We start from the raw sequence: 26,995 nt of genomic DNA, 5'->3' as shown, positions 1-26,995 counted from the left end.
TGCTTGTCTGGGGAACGGACCCCAGCAGGACTGTGCTGGGAAGAATAAGTTACCTCTGAGCAGAGCTGGCAGATGCTGGAGTTGAAGGTGAGGTCCTGCAGCACTGACCGCACTCTTTGCAGCCTTTGACGATGCCTCAACCCTTCCTGTCTTCATGGTTTAAGTAGTAATTTTTTTTCCTTAAGGAATGTAGAAATGATTTGTGTTCCTTCCTTGGGCTCAGAGAAAATCGCCTGCTTTTCCTTTAAATACTGGTGCACGCTTTGACTGTTTTTTTTTTTTAAATTGCTTATTCTTTTAAATGTTTTTATAAATGTTTTTATTGGTATATAGCTCACTCATCATAAAATTAACCCTCTTGAGGTGTATAATTTGATGATTTTATCATGCTGTCAGAGTGGTCTCTGCAAGCACATCTTCTCTTCTCTGCTTTCTGTGTGTGCCCAGACCTTTCTAGTCTATATTTTTATTGCTTTGTTTTTGGAGACAGGGTCTCTTAGAACCAAGGCTAACTTTGAACTCTGGATCTTCCTGCCTCTACTTCCCAAGTGCTGAGATTATAGTTGAATGCTGTCGTGCCCAGCTCTTCTTACTGTTTTCCAATATCTTTTCTTCCTCTTACATAGTTGAACAAGTAACAAAGACATTTTAAAAAGTGTTTTATAAATTTATTGTATGTAATTAAAAATAACATCAGATCCAAAAGAATTATTTCAACATTGGAATAGTTCTACAAATTGCTGTTTGCAAAGGAAAACAGACAAACAGAGGTATCCATGAATGCAGAGATATAAGAATCCAGGGTTTCTGGAGAGACAACTGCGGATGCTGGGAACTGAACTCCGGCTGTGACCCTAGCCTTTAATGGCTGAACCATCACTCCAGGCCAACAAAGACATCTAAACTCTCTTATGACATTCCTAGTTACTTTGTGACTTTTATTAACTTTATGTCAGTGGCATTTTAATGGCTGAATCAATAGTCTTGTCAACGGTGTCTCCGGGTTGTTAAGCCTGGCATGCCCTTGTCATGCTTCCAATCCTTTCTTCTACTTGAGCACATGCTCCGTACCCTACCCTCCTAGCTGACCTTACTTTATAGACAGGACAGAGTGTGTTTGCGTCTCTACTGTGTCTCTGTGGGTTTGTGTCTGTGTGTCCACATGTGTGTACATGTATGTAGTGTCCAGAGGCCAACTTTGGTTATCACTCATTCCTTTGGTGTCTCTCATTGAACTGGCACTGCCTGCACCATGAATCCACCTTCCAAGTCTTGGGACTGCAAGCTCACATCACAATGCCTGGCTTCTTATATTTGTAACGTGAGGTCTGGGGATCAGACTCAAGGCCTCAGTTTTGCCAGGCAAGCACTTTGCCCAAACTGAGATGCCCTGAGTCTACCACCACAGCCCTGCAGCTGGTCTCTGCTGACCCTGCTCAGGCATTGCTTTGCACAGCCGAGGCTCATCTGGAAACTATTCTCCCCTGGAGGGACTTGGAAGGAGGAAGGAGCTGGTTTTCTACTTAAGCAGAGGATGTTCTATATTTGTGAGTGAGCATCATTGTTTAGAAGGGCAATAAAATAAACAAGCACAAGTGATGTTTCTTACCCTATCAAATCCCATTTTGAGTCATCAAAAGTTTCTTGCTGAAAAATCAGTTACCTGCGCATCCTCAGGATCAAGGCCATCTTGCACAGGAGACCACTGACTATGAGACCCTAATACCACTTGCCCCTACCCAGTGCCTAGACACAGAGCACCTTCTCTTATGTCCTTAATCCTGCTGTGCTGAGGGAAAGAAAATATTGTGGTCATAGAAGAGGTGTTTAGCTCTTGGCAGGACTTACTAGCTGATTGATACCAAGAATTAGGGAAAGAGAATTGCTAAGAATGAGTCCCAAGATTCCAGTCTCTGCAGCTGTGTAGACAACATGTCTAAGTTATTCAGGAAGCGAGCAAAAGAAGAAGAAATGCTCTGTGGTTAGAGGAGGAGAGGTCTGTTCTGAGGCCTGGGCTGGGACGTGGTAGAAAGCTTGCCTTGCAGGAATGGGGCCTTGGCTTTGGTCCCCAGCACCAGATAGACTGGGTGTGGTGGCTCAAGGCTCGTACTTAGCAGGTAAAGGGAGGAAGATCAGAGGTTCAAGATCATCTCGGGCTACATCCGATCATGTCACAAAATAAAACATAAAACAATGAAATCTATATTGGGCATAGCGAGTAGAGATTACTTATGGGGTTGGCTTTGCAGAAGTTCACAAGCAGATGTATGTTAGAACTGACTCTCAGGAAAAAGGCTTGTCTCTGGGACAATTACTGAGGGTCCAGGGGGCACCAGAGCTGTCAGCACATGGATGGCATCTGTCCATAGGAGTCTTTTGGGGGACACATCGAGTGGAAAGAAATACACTCGTGGTGATTTCAAAAGGACCCGCTGGACTGTGTCGTCACCACTAAAGTGAAGACATCAGTGTGTATAGAGGGAGAAAGAATGATTCTACCTGCCAAATACGAGACTTGAGCCACCGCACTCAGTTTATCTGGTGCTGGGGACCGAAGCTAAGGCCTCATTCTTGCAATGTCTTGAAGAAGCTCAGTGTGCAAACGCTGTGCAGCATCAGGACCCCATTGTGGTTGCGGAGAGAGAAGGAGAAAACTAGAACACGGTGGAAAGTCACCTGAGGAAGAGATGTGAGCAGGAGGAAAGCAAGGATGGCCTAGTAGAAAAGCTTCATGAGACAAGCATGTGACGGCAGCCTGCAGATTTTACAAGTCCAGGTGACCTTGACATTTGGTGCAAGATGTTTGGTGGAGGGTGAAAGTGAAGAGGGTTGCGGAAGGAGCAAGCTGACATTTCCTTAGGAGGTCAGCCTTGAGGGAGGGTCAAGAGAAACATGGTGGACAGTCCATAGATGACAGCCTGTAAAGCCAAGGGCTTTCTGCAGCCACCCTGAGAACATTTGGGTGGGCACCAAGAAAGCAGATGGTTGCATTGGGTTGGCATTGGACAGGACTATGGGACCTACAAGTGGAGATTTGGGGCAAGAGAGGATGATGCATTTGGCTCTTTGAACAGGCGTGCAAGGCTAATGGAAAATCAAGATATTGTTGGATACTCAGTGTTGCTGGGTACCAAGGATGTACTTAGGTAAAGGTGGCTTGCATAGTTTTCCTACCAGATAGGATTGTGATTTCCTGGTTTGAGGTGGTATGTGAGTGTGCATGTGTGCGTGTGTGTTACGTCTGTCTGTCTGACTATCTGTTGTGTTCATGTTTACATTCTCATGAGCAGTTTGCTTAGGTAGAGAACAGGGAGAGTGATTTCTGCATCCCAGGTTTGGATGAGGGGAATATAAAGGCAACAGTTTATAGATAGTGGGGGAACCAGTGACCGTGAACTGCGGAGGTCAGGGTTTGAGTCTCAGGCCGGCTGGTGGCACGGTGCCATAGGCATTTTGATCCATGACTTCTTGAGATGAAAAGAACTGAGAATACTGTTTTTTCCCAAGTAGGATTAGCAGGAAAAGTCAGCTCGGTATAGACATGAGAACTGCTCTTGTTCTCTGTCCTGCTCACACCGCCTATCTAAGTCTTGTTTGCATCTATTCATTCCCTGTTTCCGCACAAATGGTGATGGGAACCAATAGAAACTAGGGACATGGGACGTGGCCTTTCACTTGAAGGAGCTCAGTCTTCTAGAAGGGACACAGCCGAGCAGAAAGGTACAACCATACTTAAAGGACTCACTGGGTTGTCATAGAGGCACTAAAGAAAGGCACACATCCTGCCAGCCAGGCCACAGGAGACTTCCTGGAGGAGGAAGCATCTGATAGGTTCACTCAGATGTCTGAGTCTATCAGACAAAGATGAGGGATGTGGAGGAAGCTCAGTTGGCATAAGGTTTAATTGCCTGAGATCCATACCCAAACCCCTGTTTAAAACAGAAAAGAAAATCTAGGCATGGTGGTCCCATTCTATAATCCCTTATGGGGAGGCAGAAGCACACAGATTCTGGGGATTACTGGACATTCAGCCTAACCTATTTGGTAAACCCAAGGCCAGTGAGAGACCCTGTTTCAAAATAAATGCGTAAAAATGAAAGAGAATGGTTCCTAAGGAGTGACACCAAGGGTTGTCCCCTGGCTTCTACAGGTACAGACATATATGTGCACATGAACACGTGAACACACACATGCACACACAAAAAGACGATCTAAAGGAGGCCAAGCCACAATGGAGTAGGGCTGTCTATACAAAGGCGCAGGATTAAGCATGCAGAATGAAGCCCGTCTAGTCCCGTCCAGCTGAGCAAGACAGTGGCTACATTCAGAAGTTGACCACGGAGTCACAGTAAGAGAGAAGTGTTAGCAGAGGGGACCTCACATGCAATAAGTGCTTGTTGTAAGAGTCGAAGGAAAGCCAGAAGTTGGCCAGGAAGTTGATGATGCATGGGGCAGAGAGAGGAGGGTTGGACGCATGTCTGGGCAGCAGGAATGGCTCCCCAGAGGTTTGATAAAGAAGGTCCTCATTGTCCAGGTAAGGTGAGAGAGAGAGAAGTGTCGTTCCTAAATCCCACCTCTCCACTGCGAAGGAAATGAAAGGCATTGGTCATTTACACGCCAGCCACAATGTGGTGCTCGGTACTCCGTGTGCTCGGTCACTGAGGTTGAGGGACTGACTGTTACACAGACAGGAGCCTCAAGCTGTCCTGAGAGTGTCGTGACCAGAAAACTAGATGGTGCAGTCAGCTGGCGGGTGAACACTGACCCTATTCATTGGTTTGGCAGCCTGCCTGCCCGCCTGCCTTGCTGCCCGTCCACCCACCTATCTCCCTTCCTCCCTCCCTCTGCCTTGGTTTTCTTTCTGTCTCTCTCTTTCTGTCTGTCTGTCCTCTCCTCCTTTCTCTCTCATTTTTGGAAATAGGGCCTCACTTTGTAGCCTAGATTGTCCTGGTACTCACACTACAACTCAGGTTGGCCTTTGACTCACAGCCTTCTTTCTGCCATAGCCCCCCCCCAAATCCTGGGATTACTGGCCTGGATCGCCACACCTTGTAGCGTTTCTTTTTTGTTTCAGGGATGCAACCTGAGTCTCCCTGCCTTGGGCAGGGTATCTGTGAAGACGGTTGTTCTCAGGAGAGCTCTGATCCTCAGCCTAGAGCAGGACAGCGAGCCTTCTAGAGTGAGGTCTGAACTGGTTCTTTCCTGCAGGCATCCCGTCTACACCCGCTGGGTGGAGTCTGGAAGCTGAGAAGCTTAAATCGGTTTATCCTGCCTGTCTGGTTGGCTGCTGACACATTCGCAGAGGTGATTCACACTTCATGCTGTGGAAAGAACCCACTCCTGAAACATGTCTGGGCAGGCGATTTGTGAAGATGACAGCTGTTTTCTTTTATTTCTTCTGTGTGAGTCTCAGGCTCTGTCTTCGCAGGGCATCGAAGGGAGTTGGGCGAAATGAGTGCCAAGGCGAACACATGTACTGGCTTTAATGACTACAAGTGATGCTTACTGTGCCTTCCTTAGTCACTCTGAAGGGTCCCTAGGTTCTTAGCAGTGCCTGCCACCAGATGCAGGAACTACAGGCAGTTACTGAATTATATCACGCTAGCTTTTGACCCTTCATATAAATGCACACATATGCCTGTCCACTGAGTGAGGAATTGGATTAATTTTATTCTTCTCAATAGATACTAAAGGCATGAGGTGGAACAGACTAGATTTTTGTTGTTGTCGATGATGGTTGTGGTGGTGGTATTGGGGTGTGTGTGTGTGAGAGAGAGAGACAGACAGAGAGAGACGGGGGGGGGGGGGGGACAACGGTCAACCTTAAGTGGTTCCTCAGGAGATATCCACTTTATCCACCTGTTTTTTGTGAAGGTCTCTACCTGGGCCCTAGAACTTGCTGGCCAGAAATCCCCTGCACTCTGCTGATCCAGACCACAGCTCCCCATTGGGAGCTCGAGTTATCATACCTTTTAAAACTCAAATTGTACACTTGCAAGACAAACCAACTGAGCCATCTCCCTAGTCCCAGGCTAGACTTTTTCTAGAACTGCCTAGGAGCTGATAGATTGCAAAGTTTGGATGCAGAGACTAAGGAAAGTGTAGTATTGGGATCAAAGAGGAAAATGGACTACAATCCTAAAGAGAGGTCCATAAGGGATGCTGGGCAGAATTTCATTATTCTCATTCTGGGTTCCTAGGGTGCTCACAGCCGGGAAGAATGAAGGGACTGTGGCCTTACCTCAGTAAGGAAAAGACTGTTGCTGGGCTTGCTTGCTGGAGATGGAAGGACAGCCGTGCTGGGTTATTTTTCCGTCTCTCTGGCACTGAGCAAGCAGGTCTGTTAGTTGGTTTTATTTTTCATTTCCTTAGACTGGACTGCTAGTGCCCGATGACTGACTTGCTGCCCCTTTGGTGACAGTCATTGTTAACTGTTAACACGGACCTGTGCTGATGTCATACTTTGTGTTCTCTGTGCACTGTTCCACCCTCCAGTGGAACCCAAAAGCTTGGAGAGCTTCAGCAATACAGTAATACATGACCTAAAAAGCAATATAGTATAGTATAAATTAAGTGATATAAAAAAGTAATTCAGTGGATCAAAAGGTTTCAGTGCCACCATTAAGGGGTCAGCATGGTTGGGAGAGTGCTAACATAGCATGGGGAAGGCCCGGGGTTCTAGCTCTAGAACTTCGTAAACCTGCCAAGGAGGTTGATGCAGGAGGATCAGAAGTTCAAAAGACAGCGTGAAAGGCGAGTGTGCACACTGGTTGTGAATAAGCCCAGTAGGGTAAGGTGGATGAGGGGCTGCGGAGTGGGCGTCCTCAGTAGATTCAAGTCTTACCTTTTAACTGACGAGCATTTTTTTTTTCATTCAGTAAATAATGCTTGCTATGCACATCTGTGGGCATGATCCAGCTGCCCCACCCTGGAGTAGAGGTAGAGGCCTGTCCACACGGGGGTACAGGTGTTCCCTAAGAGCCTGACTGTGGAGGGCAGCCAGCCAAGGGAGGCTTTGTCATTTGAATGTGGGGAAAGCAGAAAAGCCTTAGGCAGGGCTTAGGAGGAGACATCAGGCAGAGAAGGGGGAGGGGTGTTCTAATGTGACAGAGAGAACAAAGGTGACAGGAAGCCCAGACCTCAGGGACAGTGTGCCCATGGACCGTGGTTGATCATTGCTCAGATCATGAAATAGCCGTGCTCCTCCCGAGATCCCACACCATGCACTCCTCATCCCTTCCCCAGCTGATGGGTGATTTGAGCCACCTTTCCCTGGAGGTCTCACTGTATCTTTATCAACTCTCTCTTGACCTCCATAGTTACTTTTGTTCTTGTAACAAAACATCTTGTGGGCAGTCCTCCTGCCTCTGCCATTTTTTGTGCTGGGATTACACCTGTGGACCACCACCCTTTGCTAAGACATAATTTTGCTGTATTGATTTCCTGGGTTTGTTTGTTTCTTTCTTTCTTGATGTTGTTTTGTTTAAAAATACCCCAAACACCTTTTTTTATTATTTTTTATTTATATATATTTTTAAGGCAGAGTCTCTGTGTTAGACAGATCAGGCTGTCCTAGAGCTTACTATATAGACCAGGCTGACCTCAAACTCACAGAGATCCACCTGTCTCTGTCTCCTATACACAGCGTTTTGGTTACTTTGTCCTAAGACAGGGTCTCGTGCAGTCTGGGATGACTCTAAGGTTCCTCTGCAGCTGAGGATGCCCTTGAACTTCTCGGCACATCTCCCCCTTGAGTCCAGGGGTGTATGTGTTTGCCACTAGTGTGTAATGCTGGCCCTAAAGCAGGCTCTGCTCTCATGCATGTGTCCTTTATTTTCATCACTGTTTCAAGCCCATCTGAGTGTGTACCCTCATGGAGGGATGTTTTAGACTGTGCCTGAGGGAAGACTTGTGGGACAGTAGGTTGTGCCATCTCTGGGTTCCCTAGCTGCCACCATACTGCTTCAGTAAGGTTATTTCAGCCACCTTCTGATGAGCAGTGAATGCACTTCATTTCTTCACCAATGTGAAGTATCTGTGGCTTACACAAAGCTTAGCCATGCAGTGGGGCGAAATGGCCTCTTGTTTGGGTGAGAACCCTGCAGCCACCTAGGCTGAGCGACGGAAGGACCGATTCTCTACAGTTACCTTCCTGAGAGGCTGATATGAGCCCGAGCCTACTCTCGATTATCTCTGGATCCGTGTCTTTCATATTTATGGATCTTTTCTGCTACTCATCTTTTCTCTCAATCTGGAGGGCTTTTCGAACTTACATAGTTTTACCATTTGTCTAATAAAAGTTTTAAACTTAAACATGGTTGAATTTCTCAGCATTTCCTTGGTGACTTTTCTATTTGTTTGTTTGCTTGATTTTCTACACACAGGGTTATGTTACATAGCCCAGGCTAGGCTCAAATTTGCCTGAGTTCCTCTGCCTATTTCACCTGAATGCCAGGGTTAAAGCCGTGAGCACCGACTCCTGGCTGTAGTCTGTAATTTGTTGTTATGCTATATCCATTTTCTCAAGGTGCTGTTAGCAATGTTTTATATTTTATTTTAAAGGTTTAAAAGTTTGTTGTGCACATTTTAGACTTTAATACTAAAAACACATGTTGTCTATACTATAATATAGAAGTGTTGTTATGGGAAATCTCAGAGAAAGAATGAATTTTAGTTAGTATTTCTTTATGAATTGTCAGTTTCAGCATCACTTACTGAAGAATCTGATCTCACCAATGTGTTCCATCACTGTCATAAATGAGAAACTCATATTTGTACACTTGATTTAGGGATCTTTATTTGGTTTCCAGTTGTTTTAATATATCTCAACATTCCTCCAGACTTATAGAAATTATAATACAGAAATTATATATATATATATATATGTCAGAAGAAGACACAACTTATTGACTTATCTTTATAACTTCTGAAGTGAGTTTTAATATTATCAAGATCGGTAGGATACTATATGGAATTTTAAATAGTAAATTCACATTGAACAGCAAATATTCAAGATCATAATTTTTGAACATCTGGACGTTCATTATCTTGTGCCCTCCATTTATTTATTCTTTTTGTTGTCCCTGAGTTTTAGTAAACAATCATACAAAACATTCCATATTAGTGAGTTCTTTGAATTTTCATTTGTTATCTGTGTGTGTGTGGGGGGTTAAGTATGTATATATGTATGTGTGTGTGTATGATGTATATATATGGACATATGTAGCATGATACATGGGAAAATCTGAGGACAATCTGTGAATTGGTCTTCCTACCTGTCTTTATGTGGGTTCCCGGGATCTAACTCAGGCCACCATTCTTTCATGGGAAGAACCTTTTTGTTGTTGTTTGTTTACTCTTCTTTTGGCTTTTTTGGGGGCCCACCACCCACCTCCCAAATAAACCACACACAGAGTCTTATTATTCCTATGAACGCTGGGCCCTAACTTGGCTTGTTTCCACCAACTTTTCTTACCTTCCATTATCCCGTCCACCTTTTGCCCTGGGCCTTTTCCTCTTCTCACTTCTGTAATCTGACTTCCACTCTGACTCTGGGCTGACTGGGTGGCTGGCCCCTACCTTCCCCTCTCCTTCTCTCTTGCTCCTTCTTCCTCTCTTCATACTCTCTGCCTGCCAGCCCCGCCTATCCTTTCTCCTGTCTCTCTATTGGCCATTCAGCTCTTTATTAGACCATCAGGTGTTTTAGACAGGCAAAGAATCAAGGCTTCACAGAGTGAAACAAATATAACATAAAAGAATGCAACACATCTTTGCATCATTAAACAAATGTAACACATCTTAGAATAATATTTTACAACACCTTTACTTGCTCAGCCCCTAAAATAAATGAGTTTTAATCCATATCCCCTCCTCTTCATCCTTCTTAACCTAAGTAGGGTAATTCATGACTGCCTTCATTGTTAGTGACTATACACAGTCACGTACGATGTTTTTAGGAGACTCTCATACCAAGCTTGGTTGTTTAATTGTGATTTTTCAGTGCTGGGGATCCAGTCCAGGGCCTCAGGCTCCATCCGCAGCTTCCTACAGAACTGACCTGGTAGCACATGCCTATAACTCTAGTACCCAGAAAGTGGGGGCACGAGGATCAGATAGTTAAGATCATCCTCAGCTACACAGTGGGCTTGAAGTGTTCCTGAGCTGCATGAGATCCTGTGCCAAAGCAAAATAAACAAGCAAAACCAACAATGGCAACAAAGAAAACCTCTTTGAGCCCTTCCAACTTCAAGTGCATTGTACCTGTTTGTACAGCTGGACACCAAAGTTTCCCTTCATTATTGTTTTTCTTCTCCCTGACATTATTACCCTTGACTGGGTATTTTTGCAAAACAATTGCAGCGTATTCCATGATTCTGTGTCTGTAGTGGGAAGGGAGCACATGTCTTCTTTCATCTGTTCTGTCCCTGGATGGTAGCAGCAGTACTTTAGGGGTTTTGATTGATTGGCTTTGTTGTTTTTGAGACAGGGTCTCTTCATGTAGCCATGGCTGTCCTGGAACTTTTTGTACAGCCCAGGCTTGCTTCAGACTCACAGAGATCCCCCTGCCTCTGCTTCCCAGGTGCTGGGATTATAGGCCTGGTAGTTCTAACTATTTTTACTATGGCTGCTTTCTTCCCTGAAAAGTGCTGTGTCTTATACAGACAGCCCCATGCAGACAACCCCATACAGACAGACGGCCCCATACAGACAGACAGCCCCATACAGACAGCCCCATTCAGCTAGAGGAACGTGATTCTCAGGTATAGACTGCTTATCAAGATTTCCTCAGGTATCTGAAGTCTGACTCCATACAAAGGAATGGGCAAACAACCCACATCCTAACAAGTGTAGGCAACATAGAGGGCCCTTTCAGTGACCCAGCAGGCTCACCTACAACCCAAGGGAAGTGGACACACACACACACACACACACACACACACACACACACCATCTCTTCCAGGCATTCTCAGTGCTAATTAGTTCTCACACGTGCTGGTTGATAGACACAGAAACATCTGTTGAAGCTTCCTGAGGCAACATAGTTGAAACATGTAAGAAGCAGGAACCTCAGCTAAAGGACCGGTTCTATCATATCAGCCGGTGGGGATGCCTGTGAGATGCTATCTTAACTGACGGCTGATGTGCGTAGGCCCCGCTTACTCTGGGCAATGCCATCACTGGGCGGCCCATCTGGAGCTGTATAAGAGGGCTGACTGAGCAAGGGAAGCAAACCTGGAAGCAGCTTGCGTTCCTGTCTTGGCTTCCCTTTTTGACGGACTGTAAGAAGAAATCATTTGTTCCTTTCTCTCAGAGCTGTTTTGGCCATGGTGTCTGTCATAGCAAATAGGACACATCCTGTGTGAGAAGCAGAGCTCGGGTTAAAATGAGGTTTGTGCTATGCCACCAGGTCTTCTAAGAACTATGCCACTCCGCATAAGCACAGAAACCAGTAGGAAGGACTGGATTTTGAAGACGAGCTGGTACTGAACGCTACAGGAAACCCTGTCACTGAGTCAGGCGTGAGACCCTGACTCAAAAAAACAATCTCAGCAGCTAACCAACAAAAGGTCCTTTCCCACCTTTATCCTATGTATATGTATACATCTCCACCTTTATCCTATGTATATGTGCATCCCCACCTTTATCCTATGTATATGTGCATCCCCACCTTTATCCTATGTATGTGTGCATCCTTACCTTTATCCTATGTATGTGTGCATCCCCACCTTTATCCTATGTATATGTGCATCCCCACCTTTATCCTATGTATGTGTGCATCCCCACCTTTATCCTATGTATGTGTGCATCCCCACCTTTATCCTATGTATGTGTGCATCCCTACCTTTATCCTATGTATATGTGCATCCCCACCTTTATCCTATGTATGTGTGCATCCCCACCTTTATCCTATGTATATGTGCATCCTTACCTTTATCCTATGTATGTGTGCATCTCCACCTTTATCCTATGTATATGTATACATCTCCACCTTTATCCTATGTATATGTGCATCCCCCACCTTTATCCTATGTATGTGTGCATCCCCACCTTTATCCTATGTATATGTGCATCCCCACCTTTATCCTATGTATGTGTGCATCCTTACCTTTATCCTATGTATGTGTGCATCCCCACCTTTATCCTATGTATGCGTGCATCCCCACCTTTATCCTATGTATGCGTGCATCCCCACCTTTATCCTATGTATGTGTCATCCTTACCTTTATCCTATGTATGTGTGCATCCCCACCTTTATCCCATGTATGTGTGCATCCCCACCTTTATCCTATGTATGTGTGCATCCCCACCTTTATCCTATGTATGTGTGCATCCCCACCTTTATCTTATGTATATGTATACATCTCCACCTTTATCCTATGTATGTATGAATCTCCACCTTTATCCTATGTATATGTACACATGTCTCTTATTTACTTTCTCTCAACAGCTGAGGTTTTTAAGTAGTAAGAAAATGAATTTCTCAGTGTGCTCAGTCCAGCAGAGCTGGGTTTGGGAGTCTCCGGGCTCTGCCAGAGCTCAGCTGGTATTGAAGTTCTCCAGAGCCGTGTCTCCTGCTCACACATGGGATGGGAACGGTGCATGCGTGGGCTGCATAGGATGTCAGATCCGCATAGCTGTCTCCATGATATCGATCAGACTGCCAGGGACGGACCGTGTGACAGAAAATCACACGCAGGCGTCAGGTGCAGCTTTGGCTGCTCCGGCCACCATCACCACATCTCACCGAACCCTTCCTCATTCGGGCTTATCAGCAAGTCACTCCCTGATTCGTGAAAATAGTTTCAGTGGATTTTCTGAACGGCTGAAAGGAAATAATTCCTTTCTGTCATCTCAGCACAGATGAATGCCGTTTGTGTGTTGAGGGAATGCACCTATTTTGTCCACTACAGCACTGGTGGACTAAGGTTATCTTCTTGATGTTTCCGCCACCTTGCTTAGTATAGCTTTTTCCACAAGGGTAAAGATTTTTATAAATTCGTGTGTAGTTGGCACCCTTTCTTGAAACACAGTGTGTGAATATTCAGTTCTTGGCTATACAAAGTTGAACATTTATTTATGTGGTAATTTGAATGACAGTGATCATCACGGGCTCTTGGCTATACAAAGTTGAACATTTATTTATTTGGTAATTTGAATGACAACGATCAGCACAGGCTCTTACATTTGAATACTTTGTCCCCAGTTGGTGAAACTGTTTGGAAAAGAGTGGGAGGCAAGGTCTTTGTTTGAGGTTTCAAAAGGCCATGCCCTATGCAGCTAGTCCTTGCTTGTGTCTCGTGTTTGTATCTCCAGTTGTGAGCTCATAGCTACTGCTCCAGAGTCATGCCTACCTTTCTGCTGCATGCTCTCCACCATGACAGTCATGGATTCTAACCTTCTGAAGCCATGAGCTCTGAAGGAAACACTTTATGTTTTAAGTTGCCTTGGTCATGATGCTTTATCACAGCGACTGATCGGTGACTAAGACAATTTAGAATAGAAAGGGGCGATGTTCTGAAGCTTGAGTGTAATTTTTCATTCTCAGATATATAAAGAATGCATTTGTAGCTTATGTTGCAATGGTTGGCCCAGAGTAGGAATTCATTGAATGTGGATATCACTTTCCCATAAGAGTTGGATGTGCCTCTGGAAACAAAGTCAATAGAACTGAAACAAACTAGAATCAGCTGGTTCCTGCAAGGGGAGCAATACTCAGCTCTAGGCTGCACCAAATTAGATGTGTTGGTAATTTCTTGCCAGGGGATATGCAACTGGGTTGTTTGGCAGGGTAGCCAAGTAGGTCCAAGGACTTAGGGAAGTTTTGGTGTGAATCAAGAAGCTTTTTTTTTTTTTTGCTGTCTCTAGGGTAGTCCCTTCAGGAATCAATGGCGTGTATGGGGACTATGTGCTGCTTCTGCGTCTTAAAGCTGCCCTGGCTACTTAAGGTCAATATTGACAGTGGTTGTTAGGGATCATTATCATACGTATGCAAATGACATACAATACCAGTTGAGATTTGCTAATGGAAAATTAAGCATGAATATGGAGAGGTAGCTCATTGGTTAAGAGCCCTGTCTGCTCTTTCAGAGGACCCATGTTCAATTCCCAGCACATTCATGGTGGTTCACAACTGTGTATAACTTCAGGCACAAGGGATCTGATGCCCCCCCTTCTGGCCTCTGTGAGCACTATGTACTTGTGTTGTACAGGTATATAGTCAAGCAAACACTGTGACATAAGATATAAATAAAATCTCAGAGGAAGACAACAGAAAAGGAGCCATGTAAACACCTTTTAGTCACTGTGGGCTTGTTGTGCCTTTAGCTACATAAGAGAAAGAGTGTATCTCTGGCTCCTGGGCTCAAAGGATCTGAGCTCAGGTTGCTTATCAACTTCTCTGATCTTGCCACCTTGGGAGGAAATCATACCTTTGTTAGACATTTGCTATAAAGTCTTTCCCACGAAGTAACAGAAGATTACTCTGGAATGGCCACATCAGCTTTGATGTGGTGTTCTGAGAGAAGGCAGACGGGGCCTAGAAATCACACTTAGAGCCAGCCAGAAGAGCAAGCTGTCCTCACAGGCTCTGCCCCAGAGAGGAATGCGTGATTTCATTTCACATCATCTGCTTTTCTTGGCAGGGTTGCAGGTGCAGGACAGATGAGACAGGCCTGTGACTTTCAGGTCAGCCAGTGCTCTGCTGATAGCTGGCGTCCCAACCTCCTGTCTCCTTGTCTGCTTTTTGGTATTGTCAGAGTCACAGTCGGACTGGTTTGTGAAGCTGTTGCTAAGCTACTGGAGGTGGTACAGCAGGAGCCCTTGGCAAAGGCCTGGTGCACTAAGTTCCCATAACAATTCTCTGTTGGTTGCCAGTGATCCATACCATTCATGCTGCCTTCTCAGGGCCTTTTCCCACCAGAAGGTCATTGCGTGTGAGCGCCTCTGCAATGTTACGAGGAAGACATCTTTCTGAGGTCTGTATTGGATTGCCTGTAGATAGAAGATTCCCTGTGGACAGCTTGCTTATTAAGTAATTTAATAACAAATAATTGCTGAGCATGTATTCTGTGAATTCTGAGTGGTTGTGGCATTGCCACATCCTTCCCCAAGAGAAACCCCATCTCCTAGAGGGGACAGGTGAGCACACACTCAAAATGTTGCTTAAGTGGACAGGGCATCTTAATGCATGCATCATAGGACACTCACAGGCCGAAGAAAATACATGCTGTGTGAGAACAGAGGTGCATTGTGGGGCTTTAGACTCATAGGTGTCACCAAAGTCACAAAAAGGACTGTCTTCCCATGTTAATCACTTTTCTCGCTGCCATGACAAACACGTGGCAGAAGCAACTTAAAGAACGAAGGCTTTATTTGGTTCACAGTTTGGGGACATAGTTCATCATGAGAATGAAGACCTGGGGCTAGGCACTTCAGGTGTTGGGTCACATTGCAGAGAGAGAAGAACGCGGAGGTTCAGCTTGCTCTCTTCACGCGCTTTCAGTCCAGGTCCCCAGCCCCTGTGATGGCATCACTCACCCTGAGGGGTTGTCTTCCCAGCTCAGTTAATCCTTTGGAGAAACTCCCTCACAGACCTGCCCTCAGGCTCCTGTCCCAGGTGATTCTAGACCTTGTCAAGGTAACAGATGATATATCAGCACTGCTATGAAGCACACAGGAGCCATTGTATTGGAGAACAAGGGGACAGTTCCATTTCAGGACCAAGGAAGAATTGCAGGAGCAGTAGGGAGAGCAAGCACCCAGGCCAGGGAGGATGAGGAGGGCAGTGTCTTGCTGGCCAATTCTGTCCACAGTTGGGTTGTCAGTGAAAGGCTTAGTGGCTTCCCTACGATTTCTGTGGTACAATCCAGAAGTCAGAGCTGGAAGGACAGCGGCCAGATGGCATGCTGCTTGGTGGAGCAAAGCGGAGGTGGAAGGCTGGACACTGTCTAGCATGTCTGCCTAGAAGACTACTACAATGATACAAACTTGCCTGTGCGTATCTCTTCACTGAGTTAGAGGGCACACTGGTGGCCATGATCACCTTCACTCTGGATTCACATCTCCTGCCACAGCCCCCTCAGGAGGAGTGGTAATGTAGTTCACTGAGGGAACATGGACATTCTGGAGCTGATGGTTGGTCAGCCACTGACAGTAAGGACAGAATCGTCCTGGTCATCTGACCTACTCTGTACCACTGACATCTAGTTTAAATTTTTTAAAATGGATTTTATTATTTTAAGTGTATAATGTATATCTGCGCATCGTATGCTTGCAATTGCCTGGGGAGTAGACGAGGGTAACAGATTCCCTGGAACTGGTTACAGACAGTTGTGAGCTGCGAAGTGGGTGCTGGGAATTGAACCCAGGTCATTTGGAAGAGCAATTATTTTGCCATCTCTCTGGCCCCTGACATTTAATTTTTGGATGAAAGGACTTAATAGAGTTCCTACTAATCTTTGTGGACATTATATTCTTCTTTTAAAATTTTCTAAGATCAAAGAAAACATTAAAAGTTTTTTAAAACTTGTTTTTATTTTTCAAAATATATAGTTTGGAATATGAAATATACCAGTACTTTATAAAAAGTCAGTTAAACTAAAAAATATTTATTCAAGCTTTATTGTATCACTGGATATTTAGATCAGTTTTTGAATTTTCAGTTATGAATTTTATGCTTTAGAGAATACAAGTCTGTCCATGAAAGTAAATTCTGTGCAGTCATAAGGAGTTCTGTGATATAGATGGCCCTGTCATCATAAATTATGGGAGACCACATAAATCCTATTAATTAATATTTTTTTCCAATGGCTTAATTATAATTCACATTCATAGTTATGATTTGGTTTTGGGCTTTGAAAACCATCCTCTTGCTAAGCACAACTAACACGGGAAAACATGGAAGGACCCTGTAGATTACATGGGAAAACATGGAAGTACCCTGTAGATTACATGGGAAAAACATGGAATGACCCTGTAGAGTACCCAGAAAGGATGCAGGAACCAAGACACAGCATTAATTTTAAAGGAAGAAATGCTAGCGTTTTTGTTATTGTTCCTTTTTAAAATTAGATTTACCTTTTTTTCTATTAAATTTTTTCATATAATGTACTTGCTATGCCTTAATCATATTCCGAGTGAGAGTGAGTGACCTTTCCTCCCCAACCTCTAGTGGCAGATGACAGATTTGCTAACTGAACTTTGGAATTAGAGGGTTGGCTCCCTCATGTCCCGGACATGGGACCCATGTCCTCTCTTTCCTAAGCTGCTCTTCAGAGTATGGCTGCCAGCAGAACCCAGCTCCCAAAACAGCTATGGAATTGTACAATGCCTGGCATGTGACATATTCTGCAAATGTTAACTCATGTTAATGTCTACCTTACCATCCATAAGTACGGCTGGCGGTATTATTGTTACTTTAGCTAAGAGAATGTTTATGTGTTTATTATGTGAGAAAGAAAATACCTGTTCTCTTTCCCAGCCAGTGGTAGAGGTACACACTTTTAATCCCAGCACTTGGGAGGCAGAGGCAGACGGATCTCTGTGAGTTTGAGGCCAGCCTGGTCTACAGAGTGAGTTCCAGGACAGTAAAGGCTACTACATACAGATAAACCCTATGCAAAACAATAACAATTCATTTTTTTTAAATTTTGAAGAGAAACCCTTATTTCTTTGCTCCCTTCATTGAATGATGACATTATTAAATGGTTGCTGCAAAGAATTTTGATTCTAGTATTCAAAACCAGAGAAAAGAAAGAAAGAGAAGCCACCTTATTTACCTCCCAGATAACGAATGCATGCAAACAGAATTGTAGCCCAGCTGCTCTTATCTCTCTGCTAATAGCACCTCCTCTTTGTGCAGGGTGAGGCAAAGGCCCACAGTGTAGACTTATAAAGAGATAAGGGAATGCATTCTTATCTCAGATAAAAACACTAAAGGGCTTATCACACTGCTGGGTAACTCAGGCTGTAACTATAGCAGGTGCTCTCCCCCAAGATAGAGGAACAAGCATGACCTCACCATCTGATTATGAACACCAGCAATAGAATTGTGGGATACAAACTCATGCAACTGTGTGGAGTCCAGGAAAGCAGCAATGCTCAAATCATGCTTCTGTTTCCCGCCATTAGTGCTAAGATTTTTACAATCTGATGTGTAAATATGCAAACCCTTTGGGTCCCCTAAAATTTCTTATGATCCTTTGTTATGATTCATGGAAATTCTGGAAGCTGTCCTGACACGTTTCCATCTCTATAGTGATTGTGGGTTTGAATGATCCTCCCCAAGGTGTGGTGTTGAAACCAGAGGACAGCTCTTATTGTCATAGAACACAGGCATCATAGAAAAGGTTTAATTTCTAGTCATTCAAGCCATAAAATAAAACCAATGAGTGTGAACCTCAATAACCAAGGTTATAGCATATTAGAACCAGTCAATTCCACTTTAAAAAGTCACTCCTCCTTAGAAGAGATCATTCATTCAATGGTTGGTTAGGAGCAAGTGTAGTTTGAATAAAAGTGGCCCCTATAGGCTAATATATTTAAATAAGGGAGTGGCATTATTTGAGAAGGATTGGGAGTTGTGTTCTTGTGGGAATTTGTGTCACTGAGGGTGGGCTTTGAGGGTTCAAAAGCCCATGCTAGGCTCAGTGTCTCTCTTCTCCTGTTGTCTGTGGGTCTGGATCTGTAGAACTCTCAGCTACTCGTCCAGCACCATGTCTGCCTGTGTGCCGCCATGCTTCCTGTCATGACGGTAAGGAACTGAATCTCTGAAACTGTGATCAAGTCTCAATTAAATGTTTTCTTTTATGAGAGTTGTTTGGTCATGGTGTCTGACTAAGACAGAGCATCTTTACTCTTGCAGAAGACCTGAGTTTTTAGCAGCCATGTAGGGAACCTTAAAACACCTGTTACTCAAGCTCCAGGGTCATTGATGCCTTCTTCTGGACTCCTCAAGCACTCCCACACACATAATCCCCCCCCCACACACACACTCTCACACTCACACACACACACACACACACACATATTTTAAAAGACATCTTAAAAATATAAGAGGTGACTCTGATACAAATTGAGTATCCTTGGACAAATATCTAAATTTCATAGAGCAATCGTAACTCTCAAGTATTAAATAACAAAATTGTGTTTATCATGCAATAAATACTTTATACTAAATATTGTGGGTTTTTCTTTTACTCTTTCTGCTTCTTTTCTCATTTTTCCTTCAGTTTTCATGTGCTCACATGCTTCTTTTCACTTGGCCTGAAAGAAGATGTTTATTTTAGGACGAGCCAATGCCTTTACCCTACTCACCCCAACATCTAGAGTAGTCTCTGTGTATTAATCACATTTTTAAAGTCTAGAACTTGGCCCAAAAGGAAGGTCATTTGGAATAACCTCCCTTTGTTATGCTGAGGAAGTGGAGAAAGTTAACCATAAGTCCATTTAATCAATAAAAATCTCTAAAATCTTTAGAAGTTAACGAATGGCAATAATATGATATAATTTCTGACTTGGTTTTCCTTATCTCAGTTCCTCTTCCCGATACTTTGTCTTTTAAATAATGCAAAGCTTCATGGTCTGCCTCTAATAAGTGACTCTTTGTTGAATTAGGGGAAAAGGAAGCAAATATTTTCATTGTGACCCAAGGCAACACCTCCTGGGTAGGAGCTGAACAAACAGACAGTTTTGGCTGGAAGGCTGTCCACCACCTACTCTCTCATTTAAATGCAAAACTACTTGGAGTAATTGCTGGAGATAGGAAGATGGTTAAATTATCATGGAGGCTAAACAACTACGGCATCTTCTGTATATAGAATTGACTATATATAGTTAAAGTGACCCTAGAGTGAAATTCGTAAGCCAAGACCCCAGGACTGAAATAGTTTTGTCCTATGAACACTAGAATGTAGGAAAATTTCATTTCCTGTTCGGCTATGACAGTTAGCATGTACAAAGACTTGCCCCAGGATATGTGTGAGTATCAGCCCTTCTAGGCAGTTTACGGATCTCCAAAAATTAGATACTTTGGAGATGAGAGAATTGCAAGGAAGGGACAGAGGTAATGATAGCCCAATGATTTGACTACAGTAAGGTATAAACTTAAATTTAACCTTCTTACAGTGAACACAGTGTAAGAGTGGGTAGTTCCTCAGTTCACAGGGAACCCCAAAGTATAATCACATGCACAAGGCTACGCAGAATTTCCCTCCTCTACCATCTTTGCATTTCCAAATGAAGTCTCTACCAGATGCAGTGGTGGCGACTTCGGCATGGTTTTGGAGACTTGTTATCTTAAGAGCGGTTCTAGTTGGCCCCACGTGGCACACCCAACCTCTCCACAGAGCCAGAAGCCAGCCAGTGTCCTCCCCTTAGGACAAGTCTACTCTCAGGAAGTTCAAGGCCTTGGAGGAGGCCTGGGATGAAAGTGGGATTATGTAGCTGTTTCCCCAACCCACACAGCAGGTATCTGCTGTAGAATATTCCTTTATTCTGTGTGTATATGTCACTGTGATTGGTTTAATAGAAAGCTAAGTGGCCAATAGCTAGGCAGAACTTTCCAGGCAGAGAGAATGCGGGGAAGAAGGACAGAGAAGCTTGCAAGATGAGGAACGAGTCAGACACACAAAATGCAATAGAGGTAAAAGACACATAGTAGAACATAATTTAATAAATATATGGGTTCGTTTAAGCTATAGGAGCTTATTAGAAACAAACCTAAGTCCAACTACAGTGTTCCTTAACTCATCTCCACATTTTCTTAACTTTGTTTTTTGATCTGTCAATGTGTGTGTGTGTGTGTGTGTGTGTACATGTGAGTGTGTGCATGCTTGTGCATGAGTTCATGTGAGTGTGTGCATGCTTGTGCATGAGTGCATGTGAGTGTGTGTATGTGTGCCAGTGCACACATGCCAGAACATGACTGCCAGGACCTGGCTCTAACCTCCACTGTGGGGTCCAGCGCTGAACTCAGCTTTGTACATGGCAAGTGGTTTTATTGACTGAACTGTCACACAGACCCCATATTTAAAGTTACATTCGTTGCTTCTCATCCACGGTGAATGCTAAGTTAATGCTTGTGAGACAGCAAGCATGTGTGGAAGAGTTGGCCATGGAGTCTCCTCTCAGCTTAGGCCCGGTTCTATCAGAGGTGGTTTCTAGATTGGGCGCTATGGACTTTTTAATCCAGTTCTGACAGCAGTGCTCAGAGCTTACTCCTGCGTATTTTAAATGGAAAATAAAGTCTATATGAAGTCTTTCCCCTGGGTACTGATGTGCAGTGACTCATGTTATGAAATATCAGGATGAAATAGATCCAGCTTTCATGAAAAGGGGAGAGAAATAGAATCTCAACCCCTCTGGAAGCTTTAGGAACGGGTGTATTAGTCTGTTTCCTTTCCAGACTGTGGCCGTAGCCTCGCGGCTCCGAGTGGTTGTGCACATCCTGTGGGAAGTTAGCTCTTGAGAAAATGTAAGACGGTTATACTGTCATACAAACCTTATTTTAATTATTGTGTGTATGGTACACGTGTGTCATAAGACTTCTAGGTATCAACATTTGTCTTTCCAGCAAGTTTTTTTTACCCACTCAGCCCTCTCATCAGGCTATAAATATGATTTCCAAATCTGAATATTTGGATGTGGAAAATTCCCTCGATTTTCTTTAAGAAAATGCTGCTTATTTTACATGTATTATACATTTTATATACACTATTCTGCCCTTTCTCTCTCTCCTCTCTCTCTCTCTCTCTCTCTCTCTCTCTCTCTCTCTCTCACTTTGGGTCTTACTATGCAATCTTTGCTGGCCTGGATCTTACTCTGGTAGCCCCGACTAGCCTTGAACTTACACAGATGTTTTTGCCTACATCTCTAGAGTGCTGGGATTACAGGTGTAGTCCACCATGCCAGGCGATTTTCTATTTTTAATTTGAACATATTTATTAAACAAGGAGGCATAGCTTCAGTTCTGCAAAAGCAAATGTATCTGAGTGATGCTTTTCCTTCCTCCTCAGCCCCTCTGTCTGCCTGTCAGAAGTCAGCATGTCACTAAAAAACGAGCCCAGGGTAAACACTTCAGCACTGCAGAAAATTGCCGCCGACATGAGCAATCTGATAGAAAACCTTGACACGCGGGAACTCCACTTTGAGGGAGAGGAGGTGGATTTTGATGCCTCTCCTGGAGACCCCAAGACTCAGGAAGGTAAGGACACACAAGACATCCTTACGGTTGGTTGCAGGGCACAATGGTAAATAACAGAGCAGCCACCTTCCTTGGAGGGAGGGCTTCCAGAAACTTACTTATTTTAACTATGATTCTATTTTTTTCTTTTTTATTCTGTCTGCTCATGGCTTTGTCTCTGTAAGACATTGGTCACTCTGGTGACCAAATCTCACAGCCTACATGACCAGGCTTCATGTCCCGCAGCAGCTCTGGGACACTTGATCAGCCCCACCTTAGGTTTTACAAAGGTGCAGGGTGTTTCTGCCTGTGACTGGAATAACCTGTTCCCTCTGTCCTTTGCAGAGTACATCCCATTCTCTTCGATTTACAACACACAAGGATTTAAGGAGCCCAACATCCAGACCTACCTCTCCGGCTGTCCCGTAAAAGCCCAAGTCTTGGAAGTGGAGCGCTTCACATCGAGTAGCAGGGTCAGGGCACTTTGGGTTCACCCAGTCCAGGGGTTTTTGCCAAGCATGCATCCCTAAACAGCCTGACTCTGGATCCCCCTTCCTCACCCCCCCCCCACAACTGTGATGCTGCTGGTTGAGCTTTAGTTGCAACTTCTGTGTCCTTGGCTTTTTTAACTCTGCTCTTTGGGGCCAACACCCAGCTCCCAAACAACCACTCCTAGACTCCTTCTTACTTATGAGCCCCCGGCCGTAGCCAGGCTTGTTTCTAGCTTCTCTTAACTTAAACTATGCCGTCTGACTTTTGCTTCTGGGCTTTTATCTTTCTCTCTTCTATATATCTTTCTTTACTTTTTACTCTGTGGCTTACTGTGTAGCTGGTTGTCTGACCCCTTACTGTCCTCCTCTCCTTCTTTTCTTATTCCTCTTCTTCTCTTTCTATTTATTCTCTCTACCTGGCAGCACTGGCTACTTCCCTCTCCTGCCTAGCTATTGGCCATTTAGCTCTTTATTGGACCCATCACGTGTTTTAGACAGGCAAAGAATCACAGCTTCACAGAGTTAAACAAATGCAATGTAAAAGAATGTAACACAAATAGCATAAAATATCTCAGAGTAACTCTAACCAAACAAGTGGAAGACTTGTATGACAAGAACTTAAAATCTTTGAAGAAAGAAATTGAAGAAGACACCAGAAAATGGAAAGATCTCCCATACTCTTGGTAGAATTAACATAGTAAAAATGCAATCTTGCCAAAAGCAATCTATAGATTCAATGCAATGCCCATCAAAATCCAAGCAAAATTCTTCACAGACCTCGAAAGAACGGTACTCAACTTTATATGGAAAAGAAAAAAAGAAGAAGAAGAAGAAAAAAAAAACCCAGGATAGCCAAAACAATCCTGTAAATTAAAAGAACTTCTAGAGGCATCACAATTCTTGACTTCAAACTCTACTACAGTGCTACAGTACTAAAAACAGCCTGGTATTGGCATAAGAACAGACAGGAGGACCAATGGAACTGAATTGATGATCTGATTATTAATCCACACACCTACGAACACCTGATTTTTGACAAAGAAGCAAAAAATATCAAATGGAAAAAAGAAAGCATATTTAACAGGTGATGCTGGCATAACTGGATATCAACATGTAGAATACTGAAAATAGACCCATATCTATCATCATGCACAAAACTCAAGTCCAAATGAATCAAAGACCTCAACATAAAGCTAGCCACACTGAACCTCATAGAAGAGAAAGTGGGAAGTACACTTGAACTCATTGGCATAGGAGACCACTTCCTAAATTTAACCCCAGTAGCACAGACACTGCGAGAAACAATATGTGGGACCTCCTAAAACTGAAAAGCTTCGGTAAAGTAAATGATATGGTCAACAAGACAAAACAGCATCATACAGAATTGGAAAAGATCTTTACCAACCCCACATCAGACAGAGTGCTGATCTCCAAAATATACAAAGAACTCAAGAAATTGGTCATCAAAAGAACACGTAACCCAATAAAAAATGGAGTATAGACCTAAACGATAACTCTCAATAGAGGAATCTAAAATGGCTGAAAGACACTTAAGGAAATGCTCAATGTCCTTAGTCATCAGAGAAATGCAAATCAAAACAACTTTGAGATTTCATCTTATACCTGTAAGAATGGCCAAGATAAAAAACACTGTTGACAACTTATTCTGGAGAGGATGTGGCATAAAGGGAACACTTCTGCATTGCTGGTGGGAGTGTAAGCTGGTATAGCCCCTTTGGATGTCAGTGTGGTAATTTCTCAGAAAATTAGGAAACGATCTTCCTCAAGACCCAGTAATACCACTTTTGAGTATATATCCAAAGGATGCTCAATCGTGCCACAAGGACATGTGCTCAACTATGTTCATAGCAGCATTGTTTGTCATAGCCAGAACATAGAAACAACCTAAATGCCCCTCAACTGAAGAATGGATAAGGAAAATGTGGTACATTTACACAATGGAGTACTACACAGCAGGAAAAATAATGACATCTTGACATTTGCAGGCAAATGGATGGAGCTAGAAAACAGCATATTGAGTGAGGTAACCCAGACCCAGAAAGATAAATATCATATGTACTCACTCATTCGTGGTTTTTAGACATAAAGCAAAGAAAACCAGCCCACAAATCACAATCCCAGAGAACCTAGACAACAAAGAGGACCCTAAGAGAGATTTACATGGATCTAATCTACATGGGAAATAGAAAAAGACAAGATCTCCTGAGTAAATTGGGAGCATGGGGATCATGGGAGAGGGCTGAAGGGGAGGGGAGAGGCAGGAAGGGGAACAGAGAACAATGTAGAGCTCAATAAAATCAATAAAAAAAATACTGCAATATATTTGCATCCTTTAATGCTCCAGAGCATAAACAAATGCAGCACACCTTCAACCTGTAAGTCCTCTTCACGGCTCAGGATTGCACCTCTTCTCTTACACTCTCTTCTCATCCTCTGCCTTTTCCCCTTTATGAACAGTGTTTCTTGTTGTTGGAGATGGGGCTCTCATGGAGTTTGGCGGGCATCTCTTGCTCCTCCTTCTTCCACCTCCCCAGGGTTGAGATTATAGGTAGGAGACCCTATGCTGATACAATGTTTCTTTAGCTTGGTTAGCATTCAAGGGCAGGCAAGGTGGTTTAGTAGGGAAAGGCGCTTGCTGCCGAGCCTGAGAGCTTGAAGCCACGTGAGGGAGTGGAGACCTGCCTCCTGGATGTTGTCCTTTGACCTCCACTTGAGTTCTGTGACATATAGACACGCCCACAGGCACACAGACACTTACAGAAATAAGTAACTGCATGAAAAGAAACAAAGAAATAAAAATAATATCATTCAAGGCAATTTGTTAATTTAATAACTAACTGGCAAAATGTCTCTTTGTCTCCAGTATTCTTTTTCACTGAGGCTTTTGGGACAAATGACTAACTGAGGTGCCCATTTAATATATCAAAGCAGACCTGGCCACCAGGTTCTCCCAGCATCCTTCAATCCCTTCCTGTTACAGGGAATGATTGGCACACCCCAAGCCCTACCCATAACTTCTCCAGCCCAGGGCTGGACTACCCTTTCCCTAGCTGCCATTCCCTATAGAATCCAGTGGTTTTGGTTAGCCAACCCTTTTTGTCTACCTTTTACTCTCCTGGCAGTCCACTCTGCCTCTCCTTACATGATCTGGCTCAGGGTCATGTCCACTCTGGACTCTCCAGATGCCCCGCATCTGCCTATTCTCTCCCTTTTATCCACGATAAACCTCCTCCACCATACCTAGGTGCAATCATGTCCTTCCTTTTTATTTTTTTTATTGCATTCAATATCCATTTTAACTGAAGGACAAGTATAAGTCAAGAGAAATTTTACTTTTCCTAAGGCTTCTTTAGCAAGAAAATATGAGTGCTACTTATCTCTGAAAACAAAACAAAACAAAAATGGACATTGAATGGTAGGTGCTATATTCAGAAGCGCTGCTGAGAGAATTCTGCTGCAAATTTTGTCTCTGATTTGTTTTTGGGATTCCACTCCAGTCTGCTGACCCCCACTCTCCAGCCTCCTGGACCCCACTCTTCAGCCTCCTGTACCCCACTCTTCAGCCTCCTGGACCCCCTCTCCAGCCTCTTGTACCCCACTCTCCAGCCTCCTGACCCCACTCTTCAGGCTCCTAGACCCCACTCTCCAGCCTCCTGGACCCCACTCTTCAGCCTCCTGGACCCCACTCTCCAACCTCTTATACCCCACACTTCAGGCTCCTGGACCCCACTCTCCAGCCTCCTGGACCCCCCTCTTCAGCCTCCTATACCACACTCTTCAGCCTCCTGACCCCACTCTTCAGCCTCCTGGACCCCACTCTCCAGCCTCCCGACCCCACTCTTCAGCCTCCTGGACCCCACTCTCCAGCCTCCTGACCCCACTCTTCAGCCTCCTGACCCCACTCTTCAGCCTCCTGGACCCCACTCTCCAGCCTCCTGGACCCCACTCTCCAGCCTCCTGACCCCACTCTTCAGCCTCCTGGACCCTACTCTCCAGCCTCCTGGACCCCACTCTCCAGCCTCCTGGACCCCACTCTTCAGCCTCCTGGACCCCACTCTCCAGCCTCCTGGACCCCACTCTCCAGCCTCCTGACCCCACTCTTCAGCCTCCTGACCCCACTCTTCAGCCTCCTGGACCCCACTCTCCAGCCTCCTGGACCCCACTCTCCAGCCTCCTGACCCCACTCTTCAGCCTCCTGGACCCTACTCTCCAGCCTCCTGGACCCCACTCTCCAGTCTGCTGGACCCCACTTTTCAGTCCGCTGGGCTCTCTTCTCAGTTCCCTACATGTGACCTTCTGTATC

The 26,995-nt window shown here is 44.3% G+C and overlaps 1 protein-coding gene across 4 annotated transcripts in view; it reads left to right on the top strand.

Annotated features, from left to right (window-relative positions):
• Pld1 (phospholipase D1) overlaps positions 1-26,995 on the top strand; it is a 216,052-nt gene that overhangs the window by 58,468 nt on the left and 130,589 nt on the right. For all 4 annotated transcript variants that reach the window (XM_041658928.1, XM_041658929.1, XM_041658927.1 and 1 more), the window contains 2 exons: positions 22,014-22,201; positions 22,526-22,653. In XM_041658928.1, the coding sequence (XP_041514862.1) occupies positions 22,042-22,201; positions 22,526-22,653 (288 nt within the window). In that variant the 5' untranslated portion in view covers positions 22,014-22,041. The remainder of the gene's footprint in view (positions 1-22,013; positions 22,202-22,525; positions 22,654-26,995) is intronic.

The sequence above is a fragment of the Microtus oregoni genome, unplaced genomic scaffold (genome assembly GCF_018167655.1).
Source record: "Microtus oregoni isolate MIOR12 unplaced genomic scaffold, Mior012 000010F_ref0000083, whole genome shotgun sequence".
Taxonomy (NCBI): Eukaryota; Metazoa; Chordata; class Mammalia; order Rodentia; family Cricetidae; genus Microtus; species Microtus oregoni.
The sequence above is the reverse complement of the archived record's forward strand: the minus strand, read 5'-3'. Positions and strand labels throughout refer to the sequence as shown.